The sequence below is a fragment of the Rhinatrema bivittatum genome, chromosome 1, assembly GCF_901001135.1.
Source record: "Rhinatrema bivittatum chromosome 1, aRhiBiv1.1, whole genome shotgun sequence".
NCBI classification, from domain to species: Eukaryota; Metazoa; Chordata; class Amphibia; order Gymnophiona; family Rhinatrematidae; genus Rhinatrema; species Rhinatrema bivittatum.
This window is the reverse complement of record NC_042615.1, coordinates 408,827,822-408,855,597: the sequence shown is the minus strand read 5'-3', so window position 1 is coordinate 408,855,597 and position 27,776 is coordinate 408,827,822. Positions and strand designations below refer to the sequence as shown.

The 27,776-nt window shown below is 48.5% G+C and overlaps 1 protein-coding gene across 1 annotated transcript in view; it reads left to right on the top strand.

The window, feature by feature from the left end:
• Positions 1-27,776, top strand: part of DNAH6 (dynein axonemal heavy chain 6) — a 3,261,518-nt gene that overhangs the window by 1,176,542 nt on the left and 2,057,200 nt on the right. Inside the window, 2 exon segments of the mRNA XM_029602297.1 lie at positions 5,299-5,424; positions 11,672-11,827. Of these exon segments, the coding sequence (XP_029458157.1) occupies positions 5,299-5,424; positions 11,672-11,827 (282 nt within the window).

Here is a 27,776-nt window from a genome sequence, read left to right as displayed (position 1 = left end):
TCCTTCAACCATCTCGCAATCGTTGTCTTCGAAGCGTGGCACCCCTTCTTCGGACCCGACCAGAGGACGAAGCGGTGATTGGAGACCCGGAAGTCATTAGTAACCTCTAAGTATTGGAGCAAAGTGCGTTTGACGTCCAAATATCGAAGTGTCCGTGACTCGTCGGGCCCAAAGGCCGGAAGTTCCACCGTCTGATTCAAGTGAAAAGACGAGACCACCTTCGGGAGAAACGAAGGGACGGTGCGCAGGGAAACTCCCGAATCCGTGAATCTGAGATAAGGCTCCCTGCAGGTCAATGCTTGTAACTCCGATACACGATGCGCCGAACAAATGGCCACAAGGAAGACCGTCTTGAGAGTGAGATCCTTGAGAGTCTCTCCACGTAACGGTTCGAAAGGCGCCCCTGACAATGCACGAAGCACCAGGTTGAGGCTCCAGGAAGGGCAAGGGTCCCGTACCGGGGGTCGTATGTGTTTGACACCCTTGAGAAAATGTGTGATGTCCGGGTGCAGGAGAAGAGAACCATTCCCTGGCACGAGAGAATTGAGGGCTGCTACCTGGACTCGAAGAGAATTATATGCAAGACCCTTGTCGAGGCCATCTTGAAGAAATTGTAGAATCAATGAGACCGACGCCTCTGTGGGAAGCGACCCTCGTAAAGAGCACCAGAGCTCGAAGACCCTCCAAACTCTGACGTAGGCAACCGAAATGGAAGACTTGCGAGCCCGCAGCATAGTGGAAACTACCGCCTCTGGGTAGCCTCTGCGCCGGAGGCGCCGCCGTTCAAAAGCCATGCCGCAAGACAGAAGAGTTCGGCCTGCTCGAAATATACCGGTCCTTGGTGCAGCAGACGAGGGAGATGACCTAGCCGCAGCGGACCATCCACTGTCAACTGTAAGAGGTCTGCGAACCAAGGCCGACGCGGCCACTCCGGTGCTACAAGAATCACAGGACCCTGATGATTTTCTATCCTGCGGAGAATTTTGCCCACCAAGGGCCACGGTGGGAAGACGTAGAGCAGACGGTGTGCTGGCCACAGGAGAGATAGGGCATCCACACCTCCCTCCTGCGACTGAAGAAGCGTGGTGCCTTGGAGTTGAGGAAGGTCTCCATCAGATCCAAGTGTGGTACGCCCCAGTGGCGGATCAGAAGCAGCATCGCCTCGTCGGAGAGGGACCATTCTCCGGGGTCCAGCTGTTGACGACTCAGGTAGTCCGCCTGAACGTTGTCCACCCCGGCGATGTGAGAGGCCGCGATCCGGACGAAATGCAGCTCCGCCCATTCCATCAGCGGGGTCGACTCGAGTGAGACATGTTTGCTTCTTGTGCCCCCTTGCCGATTGATGTATGCCACGGTGGTAGCGTTGTCTGAGAGAATCCGGACTTCTCTGTTCTGCACCAGCGGAAGAAAATGTTGGAGCGCCAGGCGTACCGCCCTGGTTTCCAGGTGGTTGGTCGGCCACGCTGCTTCTACCGGGGACCACGTTCCCTGCGTGGCACTTCGATCACAGACGGCGCCACAGCCCATGAGGTTGGCGTCGGTTGTGACTACCACCCAATTGGGTACCTCGATGGAGACTCCGCGTGCAAGGTTCGCCAGAACCAGCCACCAATCCAGACTGGCCCTAGCGGTTGGTGGGAGTGGCAGGACAACTTGATAATCCTGAGACACCGGTTTCCACCTGGAGAGTAGAGCCACCTGCAGAGGACGCAGATGCGCAAATGCCCAGGGAACCATATCGATGGTGGAGGCCATCACCCCTAACAGCTGAAGATAATTCCAGGAGGTGTGCTCCGGCAATGCTGAAAAACGACAGACATGTTCCCACAATGATTGAGTCTTGTCCGGGCGCAAGAACACCATGCCCTGATGCGTGTCGAAGCTGGCTCCCAAAAAGTCCAAGCGTTGCGAGGGTACCAGGGAGCTTTTGGAGAAGTTCATCACCCAACCCAGGGAGTGGAGAACCTGGACAACCCTGGCCACTGAGGCTTGACCGTGATCGAAGGACTTTGCCCGAATCAGCCAGTCGTCCAGATAGGGGTGCACCAGGATTCCCTCCTTCCTTAGGGACGCTGCCACGACAACCATGATCTTGGTGAATGTCCGAGGTGCGGTCGCCAAACCGAACGGGAGAGCCGTGAACTGGAAGTGCTGGCCCAGAACCTTGAAGCGGAGGAAGCGACGGTGAGCCGGAAAGATGGGGATGTGCAGATAGGCTTCTGTCAAGTCCAGAAAAGCCAGAAACTCCCCCTGGTGTACGGCCGCAATCACTGAGCGAAGCGTCTCCATGCGGAACCGGCTGACACGCAGCGACTTGTTGACCTCCTTCAGATCGAGGATGGGCCGAAAGGAACCGTCCTTCTTTGGCATGACGAAGTAAATGGAATAGTGGCCCAAGCCCACCTCACCGAAGGGGACGGAGGCAATGGCCCCTATGCTCTGTAGTCGATCCAGGGTTTGTTGCACCGCCATCTTCTTGAGGTCTGAGCCACAGGGGGAGAAGAGGAATCGATCCCTTGGAGGGCGGACAAACTCCAAGGCGTAGCCGTTCCTTATAGTGTCCAGGACCCACTGGTCTGCGGATATCAGTGCCCACTCCTCGTAGAAGTCCGCCAGCCGACCCCCTATCCTGGGGGTGGGGGAGTAGGCGAATCTGGCATCATTGGGCAGACTTTGGGGGAGCGGTACCCTGTCCAGAACCGTCGCCCACGAAAGGACCGCGACCAGGGCTGGGGGTCTGGAGGAACCTGTGCGAGTCCCAGACTGCCTGTAAGACCTATAACGCCTCTGTGCTCTGGCCCTGGTCCGAGAAGAAGCAAAAGCCTGGGAAGGCCGATGTCGATCCTCGGGCAGCCTGTGAACTGCATTCTCACCCAGAGACTTGATGAGTTGATCCAGGTCATCCCCAAAAAGGAACTTGCCCCTGAATGGAAATGAGCCCAAGCTCGACTTGGATGAGACATCCGCTGCCCAATTGCGCAGCCAGAGAAGCCGTTGCGCCGCCACCACCGATACCATGGACCACGCCAGAACTCGAAAGAGATCATAAAGAGCATCCGCCCCGTAGGCTATGGCGGACTCCAAGCGGTCTGCCTGCGCAGCCTCCTCTGGAGGCAGAGACTGGGACGTCAGTAGTTGTTGTACCCACCGAAGGCTGGCTCGCTGAGTCAGCGAGGTACACATGACCGCACACATTCCCAAGGCGGAATCCTCAAAAACTATCTTCAGGAAGACTTCCAGCTTACGATCCTGGGTATCCCGGAGGGCAGTACCGCCCGTGACCGGGATCGTCGTCCTCTTGGTGACCGCTGAGACGGCCGAGTCCACCTTAGGGACTCTAATGAGATCTAAGAAATCTTCAGGAAGCGGGTACAATTTCTCCATGGCCCGCGTGACTTTTAATGAGGCTTCGGGAGTGTCCCACTCCCTGGTGAGCAGCTGCAGAAAAGAGTCATGGATGGGGAAAGCCCGAGGTCTAGGGCGAAGAGCGGCGAGGACTGGGTCCCCTTTCTTGGACGAGGTGGCGACCGCAGGTGCCACTGGAGCGGGCGGATCCGGTGGCGGATCAAGGTCCAGCTCCAGGAGGATCTGTGGGATCAGATAATTCAGCTTATCCCTCTGGAAGATGCGGAGCGCCAGCGGGTCGTCCCCCTCAGCCGGCAGGTCCGACAGCGCAGGGTCCGATGGCTCCGGGGGAGTTCCCCCTGCTGACGAAGCAGCTCCCATCCCTCCCAGGGCAGACCGTAGGTGAGGGAGCGGTCCAGGGGCCCCCGAAACCGAACCCACCAGGTTGAGGGGCGCCACCTGCGGAGCCGAGGAGACCCTGGGGGTCTTGGTTGGTGGGGGACTCGGGGGAGGGCCCCCGGGGGTCCCCAATCCCTGCAAATACGCGCTGTGCATGAGGAGAATGAATTCTGGGGAGAAACGTGGGAAGCTGGGAGGGGGGCCCGAGGGAGGGACCTCCAAGGACTCCGAGGCTGGCAATCCCCCCTCCGGGGATAAATTTGGGGGAGAGACCTCCCGAAAATCCTTTCGCTCCTGTGTAGATCCCGGTGCAGCATCGTGCTGCAATTGCAAAATGGCCGCCGTTCCCGCCAATGGCGGCGACGTGGCCGGCCCGCGCCGCCCGTGACGAGGTGAAGATAGAAAAGAAAAAGTGTCGAGGGGCTGCGAGGTGCCTTCCCTCCCGGGGAGACACCTTGCACAGATCCCCTCTCTCGAAATCCTAGAGCCTGGCTCGCCGCAGGCCGAGCACCGGGACGGCCGCGGCATCAAGAACGCCGAGGAGAGAGAGATCAAAAGCACCACGGGGGGGCCGGGAGCGCGCCTAATATACCGCGGGGGGGCCGAAAACGGCCTGCACTGCCCGCGGGGAGGGTCCCTGAGCGCGGGGGAATTGCCCTCTCCACGCAGCGAACCCGAGGGAAAATTTGCCCCAGCACCGCGGGACAAGCCAAGCACGCGAAGAGGCCAGCACCACCGGCTTTCGCGGGGCACTGCGCTCCGAAGACAGCTGTAGGGAAGAAACAAACAAAAACCTGCACCAGAAGCAAACACTTACCCCGGCCAGGAGAGAGAAGAGCCTTCAGCGAGAATCTACAGCGAGGGAGGAAGAGGAACCCTTAGCCACGCCTCCCCATAAATTGGACAATTAATTTTTTTTTTTTTTAAACTTTAAGCAAACTTTAACAAACTTGATCCAGAGAAAAGAAGTGACAGAAGAAAAAGACAAAGAGAAAAACCTAAGTCCCTGTCACCCTGGGGAAGCACCGGTTCCCCAACTCTCATCTGCTGGAGTCAGAAAGATACTGAGCTCCAGCAGAGGGTGTACTGACTTATGTTGGTGACGTCCCTCGAAGTCTGTTCTGACTCCATCTGCTGGACGGGGGACATAACCCACTGTCTGGACTGATCCTGGTACGTACAGGGAACATCCATTACAACATCAAACATTCTGTCTCCATTGCTAAGCACCAGGTTCAGTATCTTTCCCTCCTTTGTATATTCTGTTTTAACATGCACATTATGATCTTTTGCATAGCACACTATATTCAGTGTACTGTGCACATTAAGCTTTGTAGCATAGGGCCTATGAAACTTATCACATTAATGTAAAAGGATGTCATTATTCTAGAAAATATAAGTAATTTTTAATGAACTTGTGTCGTTGTTATGTTCTTTATGATACACTTGGTAAACCACAAGAAACTAGGTTAGGGATCAAAGTGACGCTCAAAGTTTTGTAATGACTGTAAATTTATTTGAAAGATATTTTAAAATATTTTTCTTCTTTTATAGAGATTAAATGCACTGGCTGGATTGGTGAGAGGCTATCTTCCTGAATTGCATAGAAGTATAATAACAGCCCTAATAACTATTGATGTACATGCAAGAGATATTGTGACTGACCTTGTTAGAGAAAAGGTAATCTATTTGCACTATATTTCTGTAATACTATTTTTGGTAGGGCAAATGGCTGCTTGAAAATGTTCTTTTCCTCAATCAGGGTAAAAGTACCTGCAGGGTTCCACAACATGCATTCTTTTAGTCAGATTTAGGAGAAGTGTTTCTGGAAGCGTGTTTTGGGCAGTTTCACAAAATAATGCACTTAGCAAGAGTACTTTTAAAGGCACTTTTTGGGTAAAACAGTATTTTATCTGCAGAAGTGGCCCTTTTTGAAAATTGTTCGATATGTGCCTAAAATCGTATGCTTGCATGCATCCTACATTTATGTAAATTTATATGCATTGTGGGTGCAGGGTCTGAGCAAGATTTGGATATTCACATAGGGGCGGATTTTCAAACACTACGCGCGTCGGTACTTTTGTTCGCGCCACCGGCGCGAATAAAAGTACACCAGATTTTATAAGATACGCGCGTAGCTGCGCGTATCTTATAAAATCCGGGGTCGGGCGCGCAATGGGGTGCACATTTGTGCAACCTGCGCGCGCGGAGCCCAGCGCGGCCTGCCTGTTCCCTCCGAGGCCGCTCCGATTTTGGAGCGGCCTCGGAGGGAACTTTTCTTCGCCCTCCCCCCACCTTCCCCTCCCTTCCCCTACCTAACCCACCCCCCCCGGCCCTATCTAAACCCCACCCTTAACTTTGCGCGCGTCGTCGGCAGCACTGCTCCGTCCTCCGGTCCCGGGGGCGTGGTCCAGAGGCCTCGACCACGCCCCCGGGCCGGCGCCACGCCCCCGAAACGCCGCGGCACGCCCCCGGACATGCCCCCTCCCTCCCCATTTCGAAAGCCCCGGGACTTATGCGCGTCCTGGGGCTTTACGCGCGCCGGCGGCCTATGGATGAACAGAGACTCTCTCCAGGGAGAGTCTCTGTTCATCCTGTCTCCCCGGGGGGAAAGCTCATCAAGTTTGCTGATAACAAAAGGGAGTCGGCCACTTCGCGTGGCCCCAAAACCTCGGCCCAGCTGCTCTCCTGCCCCGGACTCATTTCGCTGCAGTGCTGGAACTGAGGCACTCCTGTCTACTCTGAGGGTGGCGACACAACAAGCTATTCAGGGTGCTTCTGACCCGCCTCCGCTGTCGCCGCAGCCGGCGGTCCCTGGGGGGGGACAAGCCGCGCAAAACAGGGCCATATTTATCGGCTGAAAGCTTGGAGGAGATTTCAGATTCTTCTTCCTCTTCTCCTGCCTTTTCAGGGGATTTTCTTTGTTTTCTTTGCAAAGCTTACAAATCTAAGAAATTTCATAAGAGACTTAAGAGTCTCTCATCTGAACAGAGGTTAAAGCTACGTTCCTCTAAAAGGTCTAGTTCCATGGATTTGGGAGTGGGGTCAGCTCCGAAGCGTCCCCTTCGTCCGGGTCCGGATCAGACAATTTTTTCTTCTTCAGATGATTCTGAGCATGCCTCTTTACCTATCCCGGACAAGTCCTTGCTGGAGGGGGATTTAAATGAAGACCCTGCTTTGAGTATTAGTTCAGACTCTCATGTTGCGGATGGGGATGACCCCAAAGTAGTCCGCCTGTTTAGAAGAGAGGAACTTAGTCCCTTAATTCCAACAATTTTACAGGCATTGTGTCTCTAGGCTCCAGTGAAGGATTCTCGGAAGGGTGGCGTTGACCCAGTGTTGCTTGGCCTTAAAGGTCCCACGACATCATTTCCTTTTCATCTGTCTCTCACTGACCTTATATACCAGGAGTGGGATACTCCTGAGTTGGGGCTTAAGGTAGCATGAGGCATGGAAAAATTGTATCCATTACCTGAGGAAGCTTTGGAAATTTTAAAATTTCCTAAGGTGCATGCCGCTGTTTCAGCCGTCACTAAGAAAACAACTATTCCAGTAACTGGGGCTATGGCTCTTAAAGATCTCCAAGATCGTAAGCTGGAGGTTCAGCTTAAGCGAATATTTTAGGTTTCTGCTCTTGGTATGCGGGAGGCCATGTGTAGTAGCTTGGCTTTGCGAGCTGGACTAAGATGGATCCAGGCTTTACAAAACAATTCTTCCCTCTCTGAAGAGGAAGTTGCTCAGGCTGGTAGACTGGAAGCTACAGTTGCTAATAGTGCAGATGCTTTATATGATCTCATTAGGACCTCAGCTCGCTCTTTCGTTGCTTCTGTATCGACTCGCATACTTCTCTGGTTGAGGAATTGGTCCGCAGACGCATCCTCCAAAGCTCAATTAGGGGCTTTACCCTTTAAGGGAAAATTACTATTTGGTAAGGAATTGGAAGATTTAATTTTGTCCCTAGGAGAAAATAAGATTCACAAATTACCAGAGTACCGTCCTAGACCTAGAAGCTCTTTTTCATCTCGCTCTCGTTTTCGGTCTAACAGAAGATTTCGTTCTTCTCGTCCATCGGCTCATCCAGCTAAACACTCTTCAGGTAGACAACAGAATTGGTCTCAGTCCTTTCGTGGCTGCCGCTTTGGTAGACCTGGAACTTCCCAAGTCGCAGGAGGCACAAAGTCTGTCCAAAGAGATAAGGCCAATCCTTTCTCCGGTTCCCGTCATAGGGGGCAGGCTGTCTCTGTTTTACGGAGATTGGGCCAGATGTACGTCGGATCAATGGGTTCTATCCAAGACTCGCTACAGCGTTTAAGCGACCTAGGAGCTATAGTTCCAGTTCCAACATCAGAACATCGGAAAGGTCGTTATTCAATTTTCTTCGTCGTTCCCAAAAAGAAAGGAACCTTTCGTCCCATTCTCGATCTCAAAAGGGTCAACTGTTGTCTAAGGATTCCATAGTTCCGGATGGAGACTCTTCAGTCTGTCATAGCTTCGGTTCACAGAGGAGAATTTCTAGCATCTCTCGACCTCACCAAAGCTTATCTTCATATCGGCATTCGAGCCGATCATCAGAAGTTTCTCAGGTTTTACATTCTAGGTCAACATTATCAATTCATGGCTCTTTCATTCGGATTAGCCACAGCTCCCAGAACATTTACCAAGATAATGGTTGTGGTGGCTGCTCAACTCAGGAAGGAGGGCCTGTTGGTACATCCATACCTGGACGACTGGTTGATTCGAGTGAAGTCGGAATCTCGTTGTTATACAATCAACAGGGTAATCAGCCTTTTGCAGTCTCTAGGCTGGGTGATCAACGAAGACAAGAGTCACCTATTACCTTTCCAATCTCTGGAGTTTTTTGGTGTACGGTTCGACACTCTTCAAGGGATAGTGTTCCTTCCGGAGCATCACCTTCTCAAGCTTCAATCACAAATTCGAGACTTACAGTCTATTCCTATTCCTTGTGTGCGGGATTACTTGATAGTTTTAGGTTCAATGACCTGTACTCTGGAGTTGGTTCCCTGGGCCTTTGCGCACATGAGATCACTTCAGTATGCATTGCTTTCACGCTGGAATCCGGTTTCGGAACTATACCACCTTCCCCTTCCTCTTACGGAGACGGCTCGTTCCAGCCTGGATTGGTGGTTACAGACAGCGAATCTGCAACAACGTGTACCGCTAGAGATTCTGGAATGGACTGTGGTCACTACCGATGCCAGTCTTTCAGGCTGGGGGAGCGGTATGACAGAATACATATGTTCAGGATCAGTGGTCCGAAGAGGAAGCGCAGTGGTCGATCAATCTTTTAGAGACCAGAACGGTTCGTTTAGCCTTAATTGCTCTTCAACCTCTCCTTTGCGGGAAGTCGGTATGGGTTCTTTTCGACAATGCGACCACGGTAGCGTACATCAACCAGCAGGGAGGAACCCGAAGCTTCCTGGTAGCTCAGGAAGCACAACAGCTGATCGCCTGGGCGGAGCAACATCTGCTCAGCATCTCAGCCTCACACATTGCTGGGGTGGACAACATTCAAGCCGACTTTCTCAGTCGGCATCATCTTGACCCAGGCGAGTGGGAATTGTGCGAGGAAGCCTATTAAATGATATGCAACAGATGGTCCACTCTGGCAATGGATCTCATGGCCACATTTCAGAATGCCAAAGCCCCTCGTTTCTTCAGCCTCAGGAGGGAAAGAGGAGTGGAAGGAGTAGATGCTCTGGTACTTCCTTGGCCAAGGGATGTTCTTCTCTACGTGTTCCCTCCCTGGCCTCTGATCGGCAAGGTTCTTCGTCAAATAGAAGTTCAACAAGTCGACGTTGTCTTAGTGTCTCCGGAGTGGCCACGCCGTCCGTGATTCTTGGACCTGGTCAGACTAGCACTGGACGGTCCCCTTTGATTTCGAGATCTTCTGTGCCTTCTGTCTCAGGGTCTGGTTTGTTTGGAAAAGGTCAAACGCTTCTCTCTAGCGGCATATCTTTTGAGAGGCGTCAGTTAAAGAATAAAGGTTATTCAGATGCTGTAGTGACAACTTTATTGTGTTCTAGAAAACCTACATCTTTGGCTTATGCAAGGGTGTGGAAGGTTTTTGAATCTTGGTGTAATGAGCATCAAGTAGATCCAGTTCACTCTTCAGTATTCAATATTTTATCTTTTTTACAAGATGGATTAGCCAAGGGTTTGTCCTGTAGTTCCTTACGGGTACAGGTGGCAGCACCTGGATGTTTTCGTGGTAAGGTTCAGGGATTATCCTTGGCTGCGCATCCAGATGTAGCGCGTTTTCTCAAAGGTGCGCAACATCTACGTCCTCCATTTCGGAATCCTTGTCCTGCTTGGAGTTTGAATTTGGTTCTAGGGCTCTGTGTTCGGCTCCCTTTGAACCCCTTAATCATGCGACTTTGAAGGGTCTCACATTGAAGGTGGTGTTTCTTGTGGCCATTTCTTTCAGCTTGTAGAATTTCAGAGTTGCAGGCCTTGTCTTGCAGAGAGCCTTTTCTTAGAATTTCTGATGCAGGAATTTCATTATGGACTGTACCATCTTTTTTACCTAAGGTAGTATCTTCTTTCCATTTAAATCAGTCCATAGAGCTTCCAGCTTTTCCGTGTTTAGATCGTTTGGATCCTTCCTCTAGGGATCTTAAAAAATTGGATGTACAACGAGCTCTGTTGCGTTATCTTGAAGTTACAAACAATTTTTGATTGTCTGATCATTTGTTTGTTTTGAGGAGTGGCCCTTGCAAAGGTCATAAGGTTTTGAAGGCTATGATTGCTCTTTGGTTAAAAGAGACAATTCGTTCAGCTTATCTTCTAGCTCGTCGTGACCTTCATGAAGGGTTGAGAGCTCATTCTACTAGGTCACAGGCTACCTCTTGGGCAGAATGTCAAATAGTTTCTCCTCAGGAGATTTGTAAACAGCAACTTGGAAGTCGTTGCATACTTTTGCTCGTCATTACCGCTTGGATGTTCTCCGAGCGGGACTCTCTGGGTCCCAACCTAATTGAATCAGCTCTGGTACATATCAGGGTCTGGACTGATCCAGGTACGTACAGGGAAAGGAAAATTGGTTCTTACCTGCTAATTTTCGTTCCTGTAGTACCATGGATCAGTCCAGACGCCCACCCTTTATGTCTGTGTATTATATTTCTTTTCGGAGAGTCTGCTCATTCACTGTTTGGGTGATTAAACCGCCTTTTCATGCTGTCTATTTTTCTTAATATTTTCTTGTTCATTCCCAAGATTTTTTGGGGGGGATTCTGCTTCCATTTAGGATTTTTGAGTTGGAAATCTGTTCTCCTGTTTAGATAGCTATTTAATATGTTAGTAGTTAAATTTCTGCTTTGATACTGGTCAATACTGATTGACTGCAGGTGGTGCAAACATTAGAATGTTTTCTCTGCCTCCCTCTGCTGGATTGGTGACATAACCCAGGGTCTGGACTGATCCACGGTACTACAGGAACGAAAATTAGCAGGTAAGAACCAATTTTCCTTTATGTGGCAGGGTCAACTGGCATCATTTTGGAAAAGGGTCCAGAACCTAGATGGCACTATGGGTCCCCATTAGACCGCCACAGCAAATTTGGTAAGTCTAGGGGGGTCAGGAGGGTGGGCAGACTGGTCTCCAGGAGGAGTTATTTTTGAACAAAGAAGAGTAGTTAGGGTTGGAGCTGGGACCTGCCCCCAGAGGGTGTCAAAATGATTACATTTTTGGAGGTCAATAGGAGGTCTCCAGAGATCTCAGGGGTATTTGCCATTTTTGGGGAGCATGTTGGTCTGTGCCAATCAGTCCCACAACCCTGGGGCTGCCATTGCATGCTATTTGCAGAGGTTGTAAAGCTGTAATATTTTTCCTGGTGCTATTGTACCACTGGGGATAATACCACAAGGTTATAAAGCTGTGGTACTGAAACCATTGTTTTATTTTTGAATAGGTGGATACCATTGATAGTTTTGAATGGCAGAGACAACTTCGTTATTACTGGGATGTGGATTTGGATAACTGTGTTGCACGAATGGCTTTATCCCAGTACACTTACGGCTATGAGTATTTGGGTGCATGTCCTAGACTGGTTATAACACCACTTACTGTAAGAATTCACATCTATTTATATTATCCTTTTGATTTTGATTTTTTAAATAACAGAAGATCATTTCAAATATAAATTTTTTTCTTGCAGAATAGATTATATTCCCTAAAAGTTGAATTTGTATATTTGGACCATTTTTAATACATAGTAAAATGCCAAGTTCTAGAAATTTGATAGAAAGGAACAGTAACTTTTAAAATGGTGTGAAGGTGCACGTGTGCGCATTCATCAGCCCGCATATGGGGACAGGCTTTTTATAACATATGCGCATATATAAATGCCTAGTTTAATAGCCTTCCTTCTTCCCTGTTAGCCCCAACCTTTAAAACCCTGACAATCTGTCTATATTTATTTTATAACTTGCACATCATCTATAGCAGAAGTAAAGTTATGTGGCAGAGGACCCCGCCGTGTCTGCCCATATTTTCACACTAATTTCAAGTTAAAATCCCGGAACGCCCATGCCTCACAAAGGCCATGCCCACACCCCTCCCCTTTTTTTAACATTTAATTTTTTGTGTGTAATGACAAGTACGCCCATATCCAGGTGGCTTTTAAAATCTGCTTAGAGTGCACCAGCTCAACTAATGCACATATCTCACGGTTTTGACACGCACCAGGTTTTAAAATTCACCGTAAAATATATATGTGATTAATGCACAGTGCTTCTCTTTTTAAATTTCAGTGCAGTATATACTTACGTATGTTTGAAAATTTTTGATTTATTATCAAATATTAGGTCTAGTATGTTATGTTAACATTAATTTACTAGAACATGGAAAGTATGTTTCTAATGTTACTACTACAACATTTATGGTACATAAAGCATGCTATTGTTCACATAAAAATGTAAGACTGCATGGTATTATATTCTTCAAAACCTTTCATATTAAAGTATCTTTATCAGAATTAACCTAGCTTAATGCTTTTTCATAGGTTTTATTTTATTAAACCTATTATGATTCTGTTTGTATATTGTTTTCCTGTGGAAATTCCTTATATATCTTACGCTTTGGAAAGTATCGATCAGGGATTGTTGGGGTGAGGATGCACTCCCCATCAATCCCTGACAGACAGACCCGGCTACCACAGAACCTACATAGGCTTCAAGAGCTCAATACAACTGCTGGGATGCACATGTGTGCATCAGAACATATGCACACTCCTTCAGCCACAAACCACCATATTGTTCAAACAAACTCTATGCCCGGGTTCTGATCCCTCCCCCTGCCCACAGAACCGACTTAAACAATGGTTCCCTGGATGCTAGGAACCCCTACCCCTGATTTCCTCCAACCCCAGCCCTTACCTCATCATGGGTCCATGGGCAGGAACGATCCCAGTTATTCCTGCCCTGCTGCTCCAGCATTCCAAAATGACTGCTGGTCAACCCAAGGCTAGTGCCATTATGTTGTAATAAAGATTCTGCTTTGGGTTGACCAACAACTATTTTGGAATGCTGGAGCAGCAGGGCAGGATCAACTGGGAATAGTTCCTGCCCTTGGAAGGTCTGCAGACCTGATGAGGAAAGAGCTAGAGTGGGGGGAGGTTAAGGGTCCCTGGGAGCCTTTAATTGGATTTAATGAGAGGGAGAGGGATACTTTGTGTAGTTTTTGTTTGTCTGGGTTTTTGTTTTTGTTTTTTTTAATTATGTCTTTTTCAACAATGGGAGGAGGGTCAGATTGAGGAGAGAGACAGGATGTACTGGGATAAGGTTGGTTAAAGGGGTCAATGTGTGCTGGGACTGATTTTTTTTTTTTGGGGGGGGGGTCATAGTGCTGTGTTTGAGCTTGGGAGAGTGTGATAGTGTTCTGTGTCTGGGCTAGTGAGAAGGGAAGGGATTGTGGGGTCAGGCCAGTGAGCAAGGTCACAGTGTGCACTGTTCCTTCCAACCCCTGTGCACATCGTAAAACATCGATGTGCACATCGTAAAACATACTGCACACATAAAATGGCGTAATATCATTGTTCAGGCACACTTAACATATAGCACACAAATTTTAACTTGGCTTATAAAAAGTCATAGGAAAGAAAATTTTACACACACAGCCTGTCAAAGAAAATATTTGCACACATAGGTGCCGATGCTATAAAAAAAACACACAAAGAAATTGCGTTCATTAGGAACACATTTATTTATTTATTTTTAAATTTTTTTTTTTTTTTTTTTAAGTTTATTAGAGTTTTACAAATTATAAAAATGCAAAAATCAAGAAATACAATTGCATATATCACAATTAAGTCAAGAACTACTTTTACAAGAACATTCAAACTTCTATATGTCAAAATTATAGTCCACAATTTGGGAGGAATCCACCAAGGAATAATTAAATAAACAGGAAAATTGTAATTAAATTATTACTATTGCTGGATATATATATTTTATACAACTACTGAAATCTCAACCAGCTTCCTTATCTGCCAAGAACGTTTCCAGATGACTCGGTTCCTGAAAAATAAACCTATTCTTTTGGTAAACAATAAGGCATTTACAGGGGAAACACAAAAAATATGTTGCCCCTAAGGACAGTACTCTAGGCTTTAATAAAAGGAATTGTTTCCTCCTGTATTGAGTGGATCTGGAGACATCTGGAAACACTTGGACCTTATAACCACAAAATAAATGTTCCCTATTTTTGAAAAATTTCTGAAGAATATTTATTTTGTCTTTCTCTCTACAGAAAGTGACTAGTAGCGTGGCTCTCTGCGGAATATCATCCACTGATGATTCCAGGAAGGAGGTTAAATTAGGGGACGCTTGTTGGACACTGTCCATACCTTCCTCTCCTTCCTGTCTTTTAATTCTTGAACTCAAAACATAATATATTTTTGATATAGATTGATCGTCAATATTTAATATAGATAAATTTTCAATTAAATATTTTTTTAACAATTCAGTAGCAGACAGGAGCCTAGTCATGGGAAAGTTCAAAAACCGAAGGTTCTTGATCCTATTCTCATTTTCTAGGCTCTCTATCTGCCTTGAGTTTACCAGGCTATCTTTAATAAAAGAAGCGTTTACAGTCTGTAAAGAAGTTATCTGTACAGAATTAGCCTTTCCCACTTCTTCCACCTGTTTTAACCGATTTTCATATATCTGCAATACATTTTTCATTTCCACATTGCCTTTATTCGTTTGTTCCATGAAACCAGTCATTGTTTTCTGGAGGTCATTGATAGCCTTCCAAACATCAACTAGAGTCACTGTTTGGGGGTCTATTATTGATGGGCTTGCACCCTGTAGGCCAGCCATTTCAACAATTCTCCCCAAATTCTCATTCCCCTGCATTGAGGGCTGTATATTTACATTATTTGTATTTATCTCCTCTAGTTGCGATTCAATAGGTACATTTAACTCCGAGGGTGATTGAGATACTAGTTGCTGGCCCGGGCTGTCTGAAGCACCTGATGAGAAGGAAATGTCCGGTATTATATTGCGGGCAGTTTGACTTACCCGCCTTATATGCTGATCCATCGGACCCTTCACCTCTGTGGACGCCGGGGACGATGACCAAACTTTAGGTTTTCTCTTCCTACCCATATAGTAGGAAAATGTCACTCTACAGTCACAAAGAACATTTTTTACCAGGGGCGCGCCCCTTTGGCGCGCGGCTTCGGCTGCGCGCCGCTGCTCTTTCTCTTTTATCCCGGCGTTTGGGCCCTCCTTGATGTCGTCACTTCGGGGGCGTGGCTTCGGGGTAATCCGCGAGATCAGCTCACCAGGTGTAAACGGCGCTCCTGACTCGACCCTCCTCTGCCTGCCTCTCCAACGAGAGGTCACCAGCTGTAAGTCCTCCGGGATACCTCCTCTGCTCTCTCTCTTTTATCCCGGCGTTTGGGCCCTCCTTGATGTCGTCACTTCGGGGGCGTGGCTTCGGGGGAATCCGCGAGATCAGCTCACCAGGTGTAAACGGCGCTCCTGACTCGACCCTCCTCTGCCTGCCTCTCCAACGAGAGGTCACCAGCTGTAAGTCCTCCGGGATACCTCCTCTGCTCTCTCTCTTTTATCCCGGCGTTTGGGCCCTCCTTGATGTCGTCACTTTGGGGGCGTGGCTTCGGGGGAATCCACGAGATCAGCTCACCAGGTGTAAACGGCGCTCCTGACTCGACCCTCCTCTGCCTGCCTCTCCAACGAGAGGTCACCAGCTGTAAGTCCTCCTATTTTTAATTTTTATATACCGATGTTCCTGTATAGAATACATATCGCACCTGCTTACAGAGAACTGCACTGTCGCCTCAGGGGCGGATACATTGAATCAATGATTGAAACTGAAACTTACAGAGAACCCAGTGGAATGAAATTCAAAACATGATTAGCAAAAAGAAGTACAATTCAAAGCATATACAATTCAAAACATATTTACAGTGAGATTGGTGGACCAGCATCTGTAACGCTCTATTCATCGGTTCTTAGCTATCAGGGAACACTTGGCTAAATAGCCAAGTCTTTAGCTTCTTTTTGAATACCAAAAGGCAGGGTTCTTGGCGGAGGTCTGGAGGGAGCGAGTTCCAAAGTGAGGGACCAGCTGTGGAAAGGGTGCGTTTCCTAAGTGAGGTTTTGGCAGGCTGGGTTTGTAGCATGTCCTTATACGCTCTTCTGATGGATCTCATGGTGGTGTGCTGCTGAAGTTGGAAGGTTAGGTTGAGGGGGGAGATGTGTAAGGCCTTATGGATCATCATGAGGGCTTTAAAGAGTATCCTGAATTTAATTGGCAGCCAGTGAAGGTTCTGGAGGATAGGGGTGATGTGTTCCCTTTTATTGGTGTTTGTGAGGATCCTGGCCGACGCGTTCTGGACCATCTGAAGAGGTTTGATTGTGCTGGCGGGTAGGCCCAGAAGCAGTGAGTTGCAGTAATCCAGTTTCGGGAGGATGATAGATTGTAGTACCAGGCGAAATCTCGAAAGTGCAGAAGTGGTTTTAATTTTTTTAATACTTGCAGTTTAAAGAAGCATTCCTTAGTGGTGTTTACGAATTTGCTTAGGTTGAGTTGGTTGTCTAGTAGCACACCCAGGTCTCTTATATGCGTTGCGTATTCTATAAATGTGATGGGGTGTTGGGAAGAAATATGGGGGTTAAGCGGAATGCAGTTGTCTGGGGCTATTAGGAGGATTTCGGTTTTGTTGGTGTTAAGGATGAGGTTGAGGCTGGTGAGTAGGTTGTTGATTGCAGAAAGGCAACTATTCCAGTAAGACCATGTTTTGTGGAGTGATTCATCTATGGGGATGAGAATATGTATGTTGTCCGCGTATAAGAAATGTGTTAGCTTGAGGTTGGTTAGTAGGTGGCAGAGTGGGAGGAGGTAAATATTGAATAGCGTAGGTGACAGTGATGATCCTTGGGGTACCCCCAGATTTGATCTGATGGGGTGAGACTCTTTGTTGTTTATCCTGATCTTGTAGAACCTGTTTTCAAGGAATGATTTGAACCAGTTGAACGCCGATCCTGTGATGCCGATGTCTGCTAGACGCCGTAGAAGGGACGTGTGGTTCACGGTGTCGAACGCTTCGGAGAGATCCAGAAGTGCGAGTAGGAATGGTTGACCTTTTTCCAGGTTAAGGAGGATGGTGTCCGAGAGCGTGGCCAGAAGTGATTCGGTGTTCAGGGCCTTTCGGAATCCAAATTGATTTGGGGTGAGGATGTCATTTTCTTCTAAGTATTCTGATAGTTGTCTGTTTACTATCTTCTCCATGAGTTTGGCGATCATTGGGAGGTTAGCTATGGGGCGAAAGTTAGCTGGGTCTGAGGGTGGCAGGTTGGGTTTTTTTTAGGAGGGGTTTGAGCATTGCAAGCTTGAGTTGTTCTGGGACATGTCCTTGAGACAGTGAGCAATTTATGATGTCTGCTACTAGTTTGGCGATGATGTTTGGAATGGAGAAAAGCAGGTTGGACGGTTTGTGATCTAAAGGATGGGACGAAGGTTTCGACTTCTTAAGGATGTTTTCTATTTCTAATCCGGATGTCAGCTCGAAGGTGGCAAGGGTAGTAGCTGGGGTTGAATTTTGTTGCCGGAGGGTTGAGTGCGCGAGTTGGGAACTGGTGGGGGTTAAGTAATTAGGATGAGGAGCGGGCCCCATGAGGGGGGCAACGAGGGTGGCAATTTTTCTCTCGAAGTAGTCTGCCAGTTTATTGGCCTTGTTGGTAGCTTGGTCGTCTGGGATAAGGGGAGTAGCTGGTTTAGTGACGGCTGAAACGTAGGAAAACAATGCTCTGGAGTCAAAGATAAAGTGGTGTATCTTTTTAGAGAAGAATTCTTTCTTTGTTCTGTTAATGACATTTCTGTAGGCGTTTAGGCTGGATTTGAAGGCAGAGAGGGTCGTTGTGGAAGGGTTTTTGCGCCACCTGTGTTCTTTACATCTGAGCTCCTGTTTGAGTGGCTTCAGCTCGGGGGTGAACCAGGGTTTCCTGTTGTCCTTATCTGGATGGAGTGTTTTCGTGGTCATGGGGCACACTTGATCTGCGACTTTGTTGGTGATGTTAATCCAAAATTTAGTGGCAGTGTTGATGTTAGAGAGGTCGAGGTGAACTAGTTCCTTGGAAAGATGCGAGCTGAGAAGTTCTCCAGAGCAGGGTTTCCTGACGGATACTGAGGTTAAAAGGGTTGCTTGGGGAGGATGCTCCTTGATCTCTAGAACCGTGGAGATGATTTGGTGGTCCGTCCAAGGGACTGGTGAGCATGTTAGGTTGTTGTAGGGGGATATTCCATAGTTTATGAAGATGAGGTCTAACGTGTGACCTGCTTTGTGAGTGGGATTGTTAACGATTTGTCTGAAACCCATGTGGCTGAGAGTGGTGAGTAGGGTTTCGCAATTTGTGGAGCGTGGTTGAGCGTCAACATGAAGATTAAAGTCTCCCATCAGGATAGCTGGTTTTTTGGCATTAAGGTGTTTTGCGGTGAGTTCGATGATGGGGGAAGGGTCTGCTTCAAGAATTCCTGGAGGGGCGTAAATTAGACCGATTTGGAGGTATTTTGATTTAAAGAGGGCAAATTCCAGATTGGCTGAAGCATTTGTGAACTGTAGGGTAAGGCCTAGCCCTTTTTTGGCTGCCAGGAGCAGCCCTCCTCCTCTTTTTTTGAGCCTGGGAACTGAGAGGAGGTCGTAGGCCTGAATGGAGAGCTGGTTTATTAAAACTGTGTCTGTAGGTTTTAACCATGTTTCTGTGATAGCACAGATGTCTGGTTTAGTTTCTGAAAGGAGGTCGTTGAGTATGTGTGTTTTCTTGGAGATGGATTGTGCATTGAATAAGGTCAGTGAGAATAATGCCAGTCCGAGAATTTGAGTGACTGGGGATATCATGATGGGAATGAGCCTCTGTTGGCAGTTGAGTGAGTGAATATAAGGCTTCGGGAGTCTCGTCAAGTGGTTGTCAATTATGGGGATGGTGAATGAACGCATCCTGGCTGAAAACGTCAGCGCGAAGAGTCAGGCAGATAGAGTAGGGCTAGTTAGGGAGGTGCCCGTGGCTGTGATGGGTGGCTGGGCGCGGTTGCTTACTTGATTGTTGGATTGCGAGGGGATACCGTGGTGTGAAGCTGGTGCCACTGAAATGGGTTGTTCGGAGATAGAGGTAGTAGATGATTGTTGAACAGGATGTGTTGGAAGAGGCTTCTCTCGGGGCTGCACGAAGGGGCGCACAAAGGGGCCTGCTCCTTTGTCGCGCGGCACCTAGGAGCCGCGAAGAATTTAAAGGCCAATCGGGGCTGTCCCCCGATTGGCTGGTCGGCGTGGGCGTCCAAGCGCAGGGTTGGCTGGCGAAGAAGAGAGCGCTGGATTGGATGCCGACGACGGGAGGAAGAAGGCCGGCTGGGGAGCGTCAGCGGAGGGAGGCAGGGGCTGCCTCGTGGTCAGCGCTGGAGGCGGTCGCGGGTAAGTGGAAATTAACAGGCCTTACCCCGACGGGTCTCCAGCGCCGATCGCGCAGGCCCTGTCCAGCTCCGAAGGCTCCTTCTCCTCCTGCAGCGTCTGCCTTGAAAAAGCATGCGGTTTTATGTTTAAACAATTTTATTGAGTTTTCATTAAAAAAACGACACTTGTGGGGGAGGGTCGTTTCAGATCCTGCCCCCACAGCAAACCTTAACAAGTACAGTAATCCCCCCCCCAGCCCACTCACCCCCCGCCCCCCTACCCCCACAGATAATGAGTCATGATAATGAGTAGACAGATGAGAAAGGCCATTCCTGTAAGGCACCAAGGTAGCCCGGTCCGTTAGTTCATGCGACCCCTCAATCATTCAGCACAAGACTCCGCGCCCTGTGGGATAGTTGTTGAAGATATGGATTCCAGATACTCAAGAAGAGACGTCGCCGAGATGGAGAGCCTCGTGCCGCCAGGTGCTCCATCGTCATCATGGAATGCAATTGGTTCCTCCAAGCCCAAATGGATGGGGCGTCCGGGGATCGCCAAACCAGCAGAATAGTTTTCTTCCCCACAAGGCTGGCCTTCTGTAACAGCATGCGTGAACCAGGATCTCGAACTCTGAGCGGGGAGATGCAGCCGAATAAAAACCACATGGGGGAGACAGGTAGCACTACGTCTAGAAGATTTGCCAGATAGGCAATCACCTTGCACCAAAATCTATGAACCGTGGGGCACGTCCAAAAAACGTGTGAAAGAGTGCCCACGGACCCTTGGCAGCGAGTGCACAATGGTGAGGGGGCAATAGTCAGCTTATGAGCCAATTGGGGAGACACGTATGCCCGGCTCAAAAATTTAAATTGCATCTCCCGAAAGTACATGTTAGTAGAGATCCTGGTTATACGCCTAAAACATGTGCATAAGATAGGAATTGTAAGACAAAAATCCCCATCCCGGTTCCAGCGGGCTACAAGGCTTGAATTGACATCTACCTCCAGTCGACGTTGCAAAGCCCTGTAGTAACTTGAAAGGGAGGGGATACGAGTACTAGCAAAATGGAATATGCTATCCAACACTTGAAACTGGGTTATACTCTTAGAGGCCTCGGGCAGCGTCTGTGTGTAATGGCGCACTTGCAGATAGGGGAAAACCTGATTCATACCTAAATGATAAAGGGTCCAAAAATCCTAGAATTGCATGAAGGCTCCCTCCCGAGTCCACAAGTGACCCAAGTGTGTGATGCCCTTGGTCTCCCAGCCCCGGAACATAACAGATTGGGAGCCCGAGGGAAACTCGTCATTCCCCCAGAGAGGAAGGAAATAAGCGCATATTAAAGGGACCTGTGGGAGGACTTACTGGCTGGAGTGCTCTCGAAAGAGAGAGAGGCTTTGGGGACCGAATCGCTGCATTTTCCTCGGTCTGAGAGCGTTACCATCTGTATCGGGTCGAGGCCACGCCCCCGGAAGTGACATCAGCGCCGGGTCGAACGCTGGTATAAATTCAGGAAAGGGAAAACCTGACTTGGAGGACTTACTGGCTGGAGTGCTCTCGAAAGAGAGAGAGGCTTTGGGGACCGAATCGCTGCATTTTCCTCGGTCTGAGAGCATTACCATCTGCATCGGGTCGAGGCCACGCCCCCGGAAGTGACATCAGCGCCGGGTCGAACGCTGGTATAAATTCAGGAAAGGGAAAACCTGACATGGAGGACTTACTGGCTGGAGTGCTCTCGAAAGAGAGAGAGGCTTTGGGGACCGAATCGCTGCATTTTCCTCGGTCTGAGAGCGTTACCATCTGCATCGGGTCGAGGCCACGCCCCCGGAAGTGACATCAGCGCCGGGTCGAACGCTGGTATAAATTTAGGTCAAGTGCGGCGCGCAACCGCCGGCGCACTGCCGAAGCCGCGCCAAAGGGGCGCGCCCCTTGGGGAAAATTTTTCTTTGTGTCTTCTCCTGTCTTTATGGGCAGGAAAAGAAAATCTAAAATTTGGACTTCATCACCAGCTTCTATGGAAGGCAGGGGACCGATGGATCAGCATGTAGTAAGGCGGGTAAGTCAAGATACCCGCAATACTATTCCAGAAATATCATTTTCCTCAGGTGCTTCTGATAGCCCAAGCCATCAGTTACAATCTCAACCCCCTATAGAAGTGAAGTCACCTATTCCATCAAGTTCGGAGGTGGTAGAAATCAATGCGAAATCTCCCTCAATGGGAGAAAAGGACACTAATGAAATGGTATCCAAAGGGGAAGCAGAACTACAAATATTTAGTTCTGCACCTATGGATCCACATAATATAACTCTGACTGATGTTTGGAAGACCATTAATGATCTCCAGAAAGTTATGACGGGGTTTATGCTACAGACTAATAAAGGGAATGTAGAAACGAAAAATGTCCTACAAAAATGTGATAGTCGGATAAAACAATTGGAAGATACAGGAAAGGTCACTACAGAACAGATAACAAATTTACAGACAGCAAGTAACTCCTTTATTAAGGATAGTTTAAGTAGCCATAGACAGATAGAGAGTCTGGAAAACGAGAATAGGGCTAAGAACCTAAGGGGCGGATTTTCAGAGCCCTGCTCGCGTAAATCCGCCCAAAACCGGGCGGATTTACGCGAGCAGGGCCCTGCGCGCCGGGAAGCCTATTTTACATAGGCCTCCCGGCGCGCGCAGAGCCCCGGACTCGCGTAAGTCCCGGGGTTCTCCGAGGGGGGCGTGTCGGGGGCGGGCTTGGTCGTCGCGGCGTTTCGGCGGCGTGTCGGCAGCGTTTTGGGGGCGGGTACGGGGGCGTGGCTACGGCCCGGGGCGGTCCGGGGGCATGGCCGCGCCCTCCGTACCCGCCCCCAGGTCGCAGCCCAGCGTGCAGGAGGCCCGCTGGCGCGCGGGGATTTACGCCTCCCTCTGGGAGGCGTAAATCCCCCGACAAAGGTAAGGGGGGGGTTTAGACAGGGCCGGGCAGGTGGGTTAGGTAGGGGAAGGGAGGGGAAGGTGAGGGGAGGGCAAAGGAAAGCTCCCTCCGAGGTCGCTCCGATTTCGGAGCGGCCTTGGAGGGAACGGGGGTAGGCTGCGCGGCTCGGCGCGCGCCGGCTATACAAAATCCATAGCCTTGCGCGCACCGATCCAGGTTTTTAGCAGATACGCGCGGCTCCGCGCGTATCTACTAAAATCCAGCGTACTTTTGTTTGCGCCTGGAGCGCAAACAAAAGTAGGCTATTCGTGCGCCTTTTAAAATCCGCCCCTAAGGTTCTTAAATTTCCCTATGACAAGACTTCTCTCTGCTATAGAATTATTAAAAAAATATCTTAAAGAGAATTTGGCTATATTAGATGTAGATGACAAATCTGTATCAAAAATTTATTACATATTAACCTCAAAGCTTAAGAGACAGGAAGGAGATGATGGGATGGACAGTATACAACAAGAGTCCCCCAATTTAACCTCCTTCCTAGAGTCATCTATAGATGATATTCCACAGAGAGCTACCCTTTTAGTAACTTTCTGTAGAGAGAGTGACAAGGTACATATACTGCAGAAATATTTTAGAAATAGGGAACTTCTATTTTGTGGATATAAAGTCCAAGTATTTCCAGATGTGTCACGATCTACACAATACAGGAGGAAACAATTTCTTTCCTTGAAATCTAGAGTTTTGTCCCTTGGGGCAACATTTTTTCTTAAGTTTCCCTGTAAATGCCTAGTGATTCATCAAAAGAATAAATTCATTTTTCATGATCCAACACATCTGGAAGTATTCCTAGTAGATAAGGAAACGGGTTGAGTTATATAGTAACTACATTTAAAATGATAATCCAGTAAAATGCTATTGTTTTATATAACATTTGTTTGTTAAATATTGCCTTTTTAGAGCCTCCCAATTAGGGGACTATAAATTTGCATTGTAGTTGTAAATCTTGATGATTTTCTTTTCCTTCTCTTTTATGTTTAATGCAAATTGTTTCCTGATTTTTTGCATATGTTGTAAAAACTCTAATAAACTATAAATTAAAAAAAAAAAAAATTAAAGGGACCTGTAATAATTTTGTGAGACGCGCCCAGGTCTGTCGTAAGGGTTTGATGAGGGCCGTTTGAGTAAGAAACGAAGAGAGGTGACTAGAGCCCGCCTGCACCACATAGGGCGGGGTCCTGGGATACATAAGAGCTTAGTCTACCGATAGAGAAGCATAGTGTGAGGTTCCCACGAGCCAATTACGCAGGATCCGCATATTACAGGCCAGGTTATAGCGAGCAAGGTCAGGGACTCCCAGCCCCCCTGCCCTCCAGTCATTCTGCAACCATTTTAAGGGAAGCCTGGCCCTCCCGCCCCGCCACAAAAATCTACGCAATGCGCTTTCTAGGGTATCCAGGTCTCTCCTTCTGAGCAATAGGGGTAAGTTCTGCAGAAGATAGAGCCATTTCGGGAGCAAAGTCATCTTAAATAGCGCAACACGCCCCGCAACCGAAAGCGGCAAGGACGTCCAACGAGCCAGAGTCTCCAGGGTCTGACGAAGTAAACGGGGAATATTGGCCTGGTATACTTCTTCCGGGTCGGCTGGAATGTAAACCCCCAGATAGCGAAGGCTGTCGCCCGCCCACTGTAAAGGGAACTGGGTCGGCCAAGAATCCCTCAGGGCCGGCGGGTAAGCCAGCACCGAGGACTTGGATTCGTTAAGTTTCAGCCCCGAAAAAGTCCCAAAGGTCCCAATTAATCAGAGGAGCGGAGGTAATGAGGAATGGGGATTAGTGACAAAAACTAGTAAGTCGTCCGCGAAAGCGACGTACTTAAAGATATCAGGGCCCATGCGGATACCTCGAATCTCCCGATTGGCGGATATGGCGTGCAACAGGGGTTCCAATTGTAGTAAAAATAATAGAGGGGAAAGGGGACAACCCTGTCGGGTGCCTCGTTCCACTAGGAAGGAGTTTGATCGTGAGCCGTTAGCTACTATGCACGCCCTCGGTGTGGAATAAAGAAGCTGAATAGCCCGGAGAAAGAAACCTTCAAAGCCCAAACGTCCCAACAGAAAGAAAAGGTAAGGTGTGTTTCCTGCAAGAAAGCAACTGCTGGCGATTGTTTGTTCAAGAGAGAAAGCACCTTGGTACGTTTGATTGGAGAATTGAGGCCACATACATTCCACGATACAAGCCTTGTAGAATTACTCATAACATAAGATAAAATAGGGAGTATTGCCGTGTGTGAAACTGATATCTGCAGTGGGGACCCTCCCAACTGAGGCTCCCACTACACACCACCTAGCCCGGACCAAGCTAGCCCTACATTCGTGATCAACAACCAACCGTGCCCCACCATCCATCCACTCCTGTCTCATACAAACTCGAACCCTCCCACCCACCATCCTCTGACCCCATCCCCGCCCCCCCCCCACTCCCCCCCCCCCCCCCCCCCCCCCGTTCCCTTAAACTTATTAAATTCCCCAACCCCCAGCTTCCTCCCCCCATCTCTATCTTCTGACTTGGACCTCCAACTAAGGAGGCCAGGGGGATCCAGTATTGATGTGTCGAGGACCCCACCCTAACGATCGGTATAACATTTGCGATAGCAAAAAAAAGAATAACATGGTTCAACACTAATCTGTAACTCTACAGTAAACGGGTATTTGACACCAACAGGAGAAAATGCGCTCCCCCACAAAGGGGCCGATGCAAGGGGTCGGCAGTCACAGAGTCCTGAATTGGAGCTTTGTCACAAACCCTAAAGCAAAAAGTAAAGTCCAGTCCAAATAAGTAAAAATGAGGGTAACATGGCCGCATCTGTGACATTCAAAGAGAAAAGAAGAAAAACTAAAAAAAAGGAGTAAACTCCCAGGAGGAAACTGCAAGCAATGATTGTTGCTCCCTGTGTGTACATATGGTGCAGTTCCCCGCTTCGTCATTGCTACTTACTCCACACAAAAAACAAACTTGGAGAGCATAACAGTCCCAAAAAACAGTCCGGAAACAGTGTGCACCACCAGAACGGACTCAGACTTTAGAAATGCAGCCTGGCCCCAAAAAGAAAAACGCTGGACTGGTCCTGAAGAGCAAAAAGTCCCACACTGGAGAACCGCAATAAGGCCAAAACAAACAACAGTCTTACCAACTTCGATAAACCGCGTTCTCCGCTATGAACAGACCCGCATTCAACTCCAGTGGCGAGGGAGATATAGTAAACTCCTGGCAAACAAGGGACCACAAGGCCCAGATGGGCGCGAAAAGACAGCCGTGTCGCTGGCACTGATACTCATTGGTCCATCTTATCCATAAAAGCCTGCGTCAGCTCCGGAGACTCAAAGAGATGTGGCCTGTCCCCCTGCCATATCCGCAGACGTGCCGGGAACAGTAGGGAGAACTTTACTCCCTTATTGTGTAGCGTGGTGCAGAGGGGAGAAAAGCTTCGCCGGGCCGTTGAAACAGCAGCAGAAAAGTCTTGGAAAACCCGTATGGGTTTGCCATGATATTGCAGATCAGGTTTGGTCCTCGTGGCTCGCCAAATTTCTGCCTTATGCGCCGAGTTGAGGATTTTGGCGATCACGAGCCTAGGGCGCCCCGAGCCCGGTTTCCGTGCCCCCAACCGGTGGGCCCGGAAAGACAACAAGCGTCCCCTGCAAGTGAGGGAGGGTCAATTCCTCCGGCAACCAATCTGATAGCAACCGGCAGAGAGAGCGTTCCTCAATATCTTCCGTGAACCCCATAAATCTTAGGTTGTCCCACCGGGCTCGGTTTTCAAGCTCATCTACTTTGTTTTGTAGAGCCTGAATGTTTTTATCCCGGGTAGCCATGCTCGCTGAACACGCAGCCGCACCATCTTCCAGCCCCGAAATTCTCGATTCTACCTGTTCAAGTCGGGGTTGTAGGGTGGACAAGTGTTCCCTTACCTCCCCTAATTGCGAGGTGATTTGAGCCAGCTTTTCATCCAGCGCCTCGTGAATCACTTCCTTGATGTCCGCGATCGTAACCGCAGTGGGGGAGACTGGGGCATCATTATCACAGGCGGCCTCCATCTTGGAATCCAGAGCTCTTGATTTTTCTTTTTCCTTCTTTCCTCTCTTCACGGACATCCCCAAGCTAGATTTTTGTAGCGATCGGGTGCCCAACATGAGCGCTGACCCTGGCTGGAACTCGAACCAAATTTAACGGGCTAGACGCGGTGTGATGTAACGCGATGGGCAGAGTGGGTCCTGGAGCCAGCGAGAACGCGTCTCACCCGCTCAGCACATCACGTGATCCCCATCCCAAAGCATGCAGTTTTAATGAGCGCACAATTTTTCACCAGCACCGTGGATGCAATATTTAAATTAATCCAAAATTAAAAGCATGTGAAAATGGTGTACATTGTTTGAAACAGAGCGTCCGTAGCGCCATCATTATTATTACATCAGACTTTCAATATTGCATCGCGTCGCGTGTGCGATCAGTCTGCATATATCTGTCAAAAAAAGGTTTGTTATCTGTAATACAATTGTTGAAGTACAAAAAAATGATATTTAAACTAGATAAGCTTATTAGATATTGACTTTGCTCCCCTATTGTGCCTGTGAAGTCAGCAAGCAGGTCATAATTCTATCAGCATAATTCTATCAGCAGCAGGGTATATCAATTGCTGCAATGAGGCAAACTTCCCCTTTGTGTCGAGTTCAATTGGACCTGTACTGGCTACAGACTGGTCCCTTGAATTCACACGACTTGAGCTTCATCGAGATTCATTTCATCTCTTCATTTCCTTCTTTTTGCAAAGGTAAGAACTGGTTGCTTTCTACTTATATAAACACTTAATATTATATATATATTTTTAGGCATGTATAGTAAATGTACGTCCTTGAATACAGCGTTTGAGGATACAGCATGTTAAGGATCAACATCCAAAAATGGGATGCCGCACAATCATTTATAATGGGCCTGCTATGTAAGGGTATTAGAAAAGTAGTTTAGTGTGTACAGTGTCTGGGGGCAAACTTTTTTCAGTGTCTTAACATTACCATTCCTGAAAGCCGCTCGTGTAAAATATTTTTCATTTTTCTTGGCGTGTAGTAACATATTTTATCAACGTCCTATTCCTGTATGCCTGGCTCGCATCGAAATCGAATGGCCATAAAA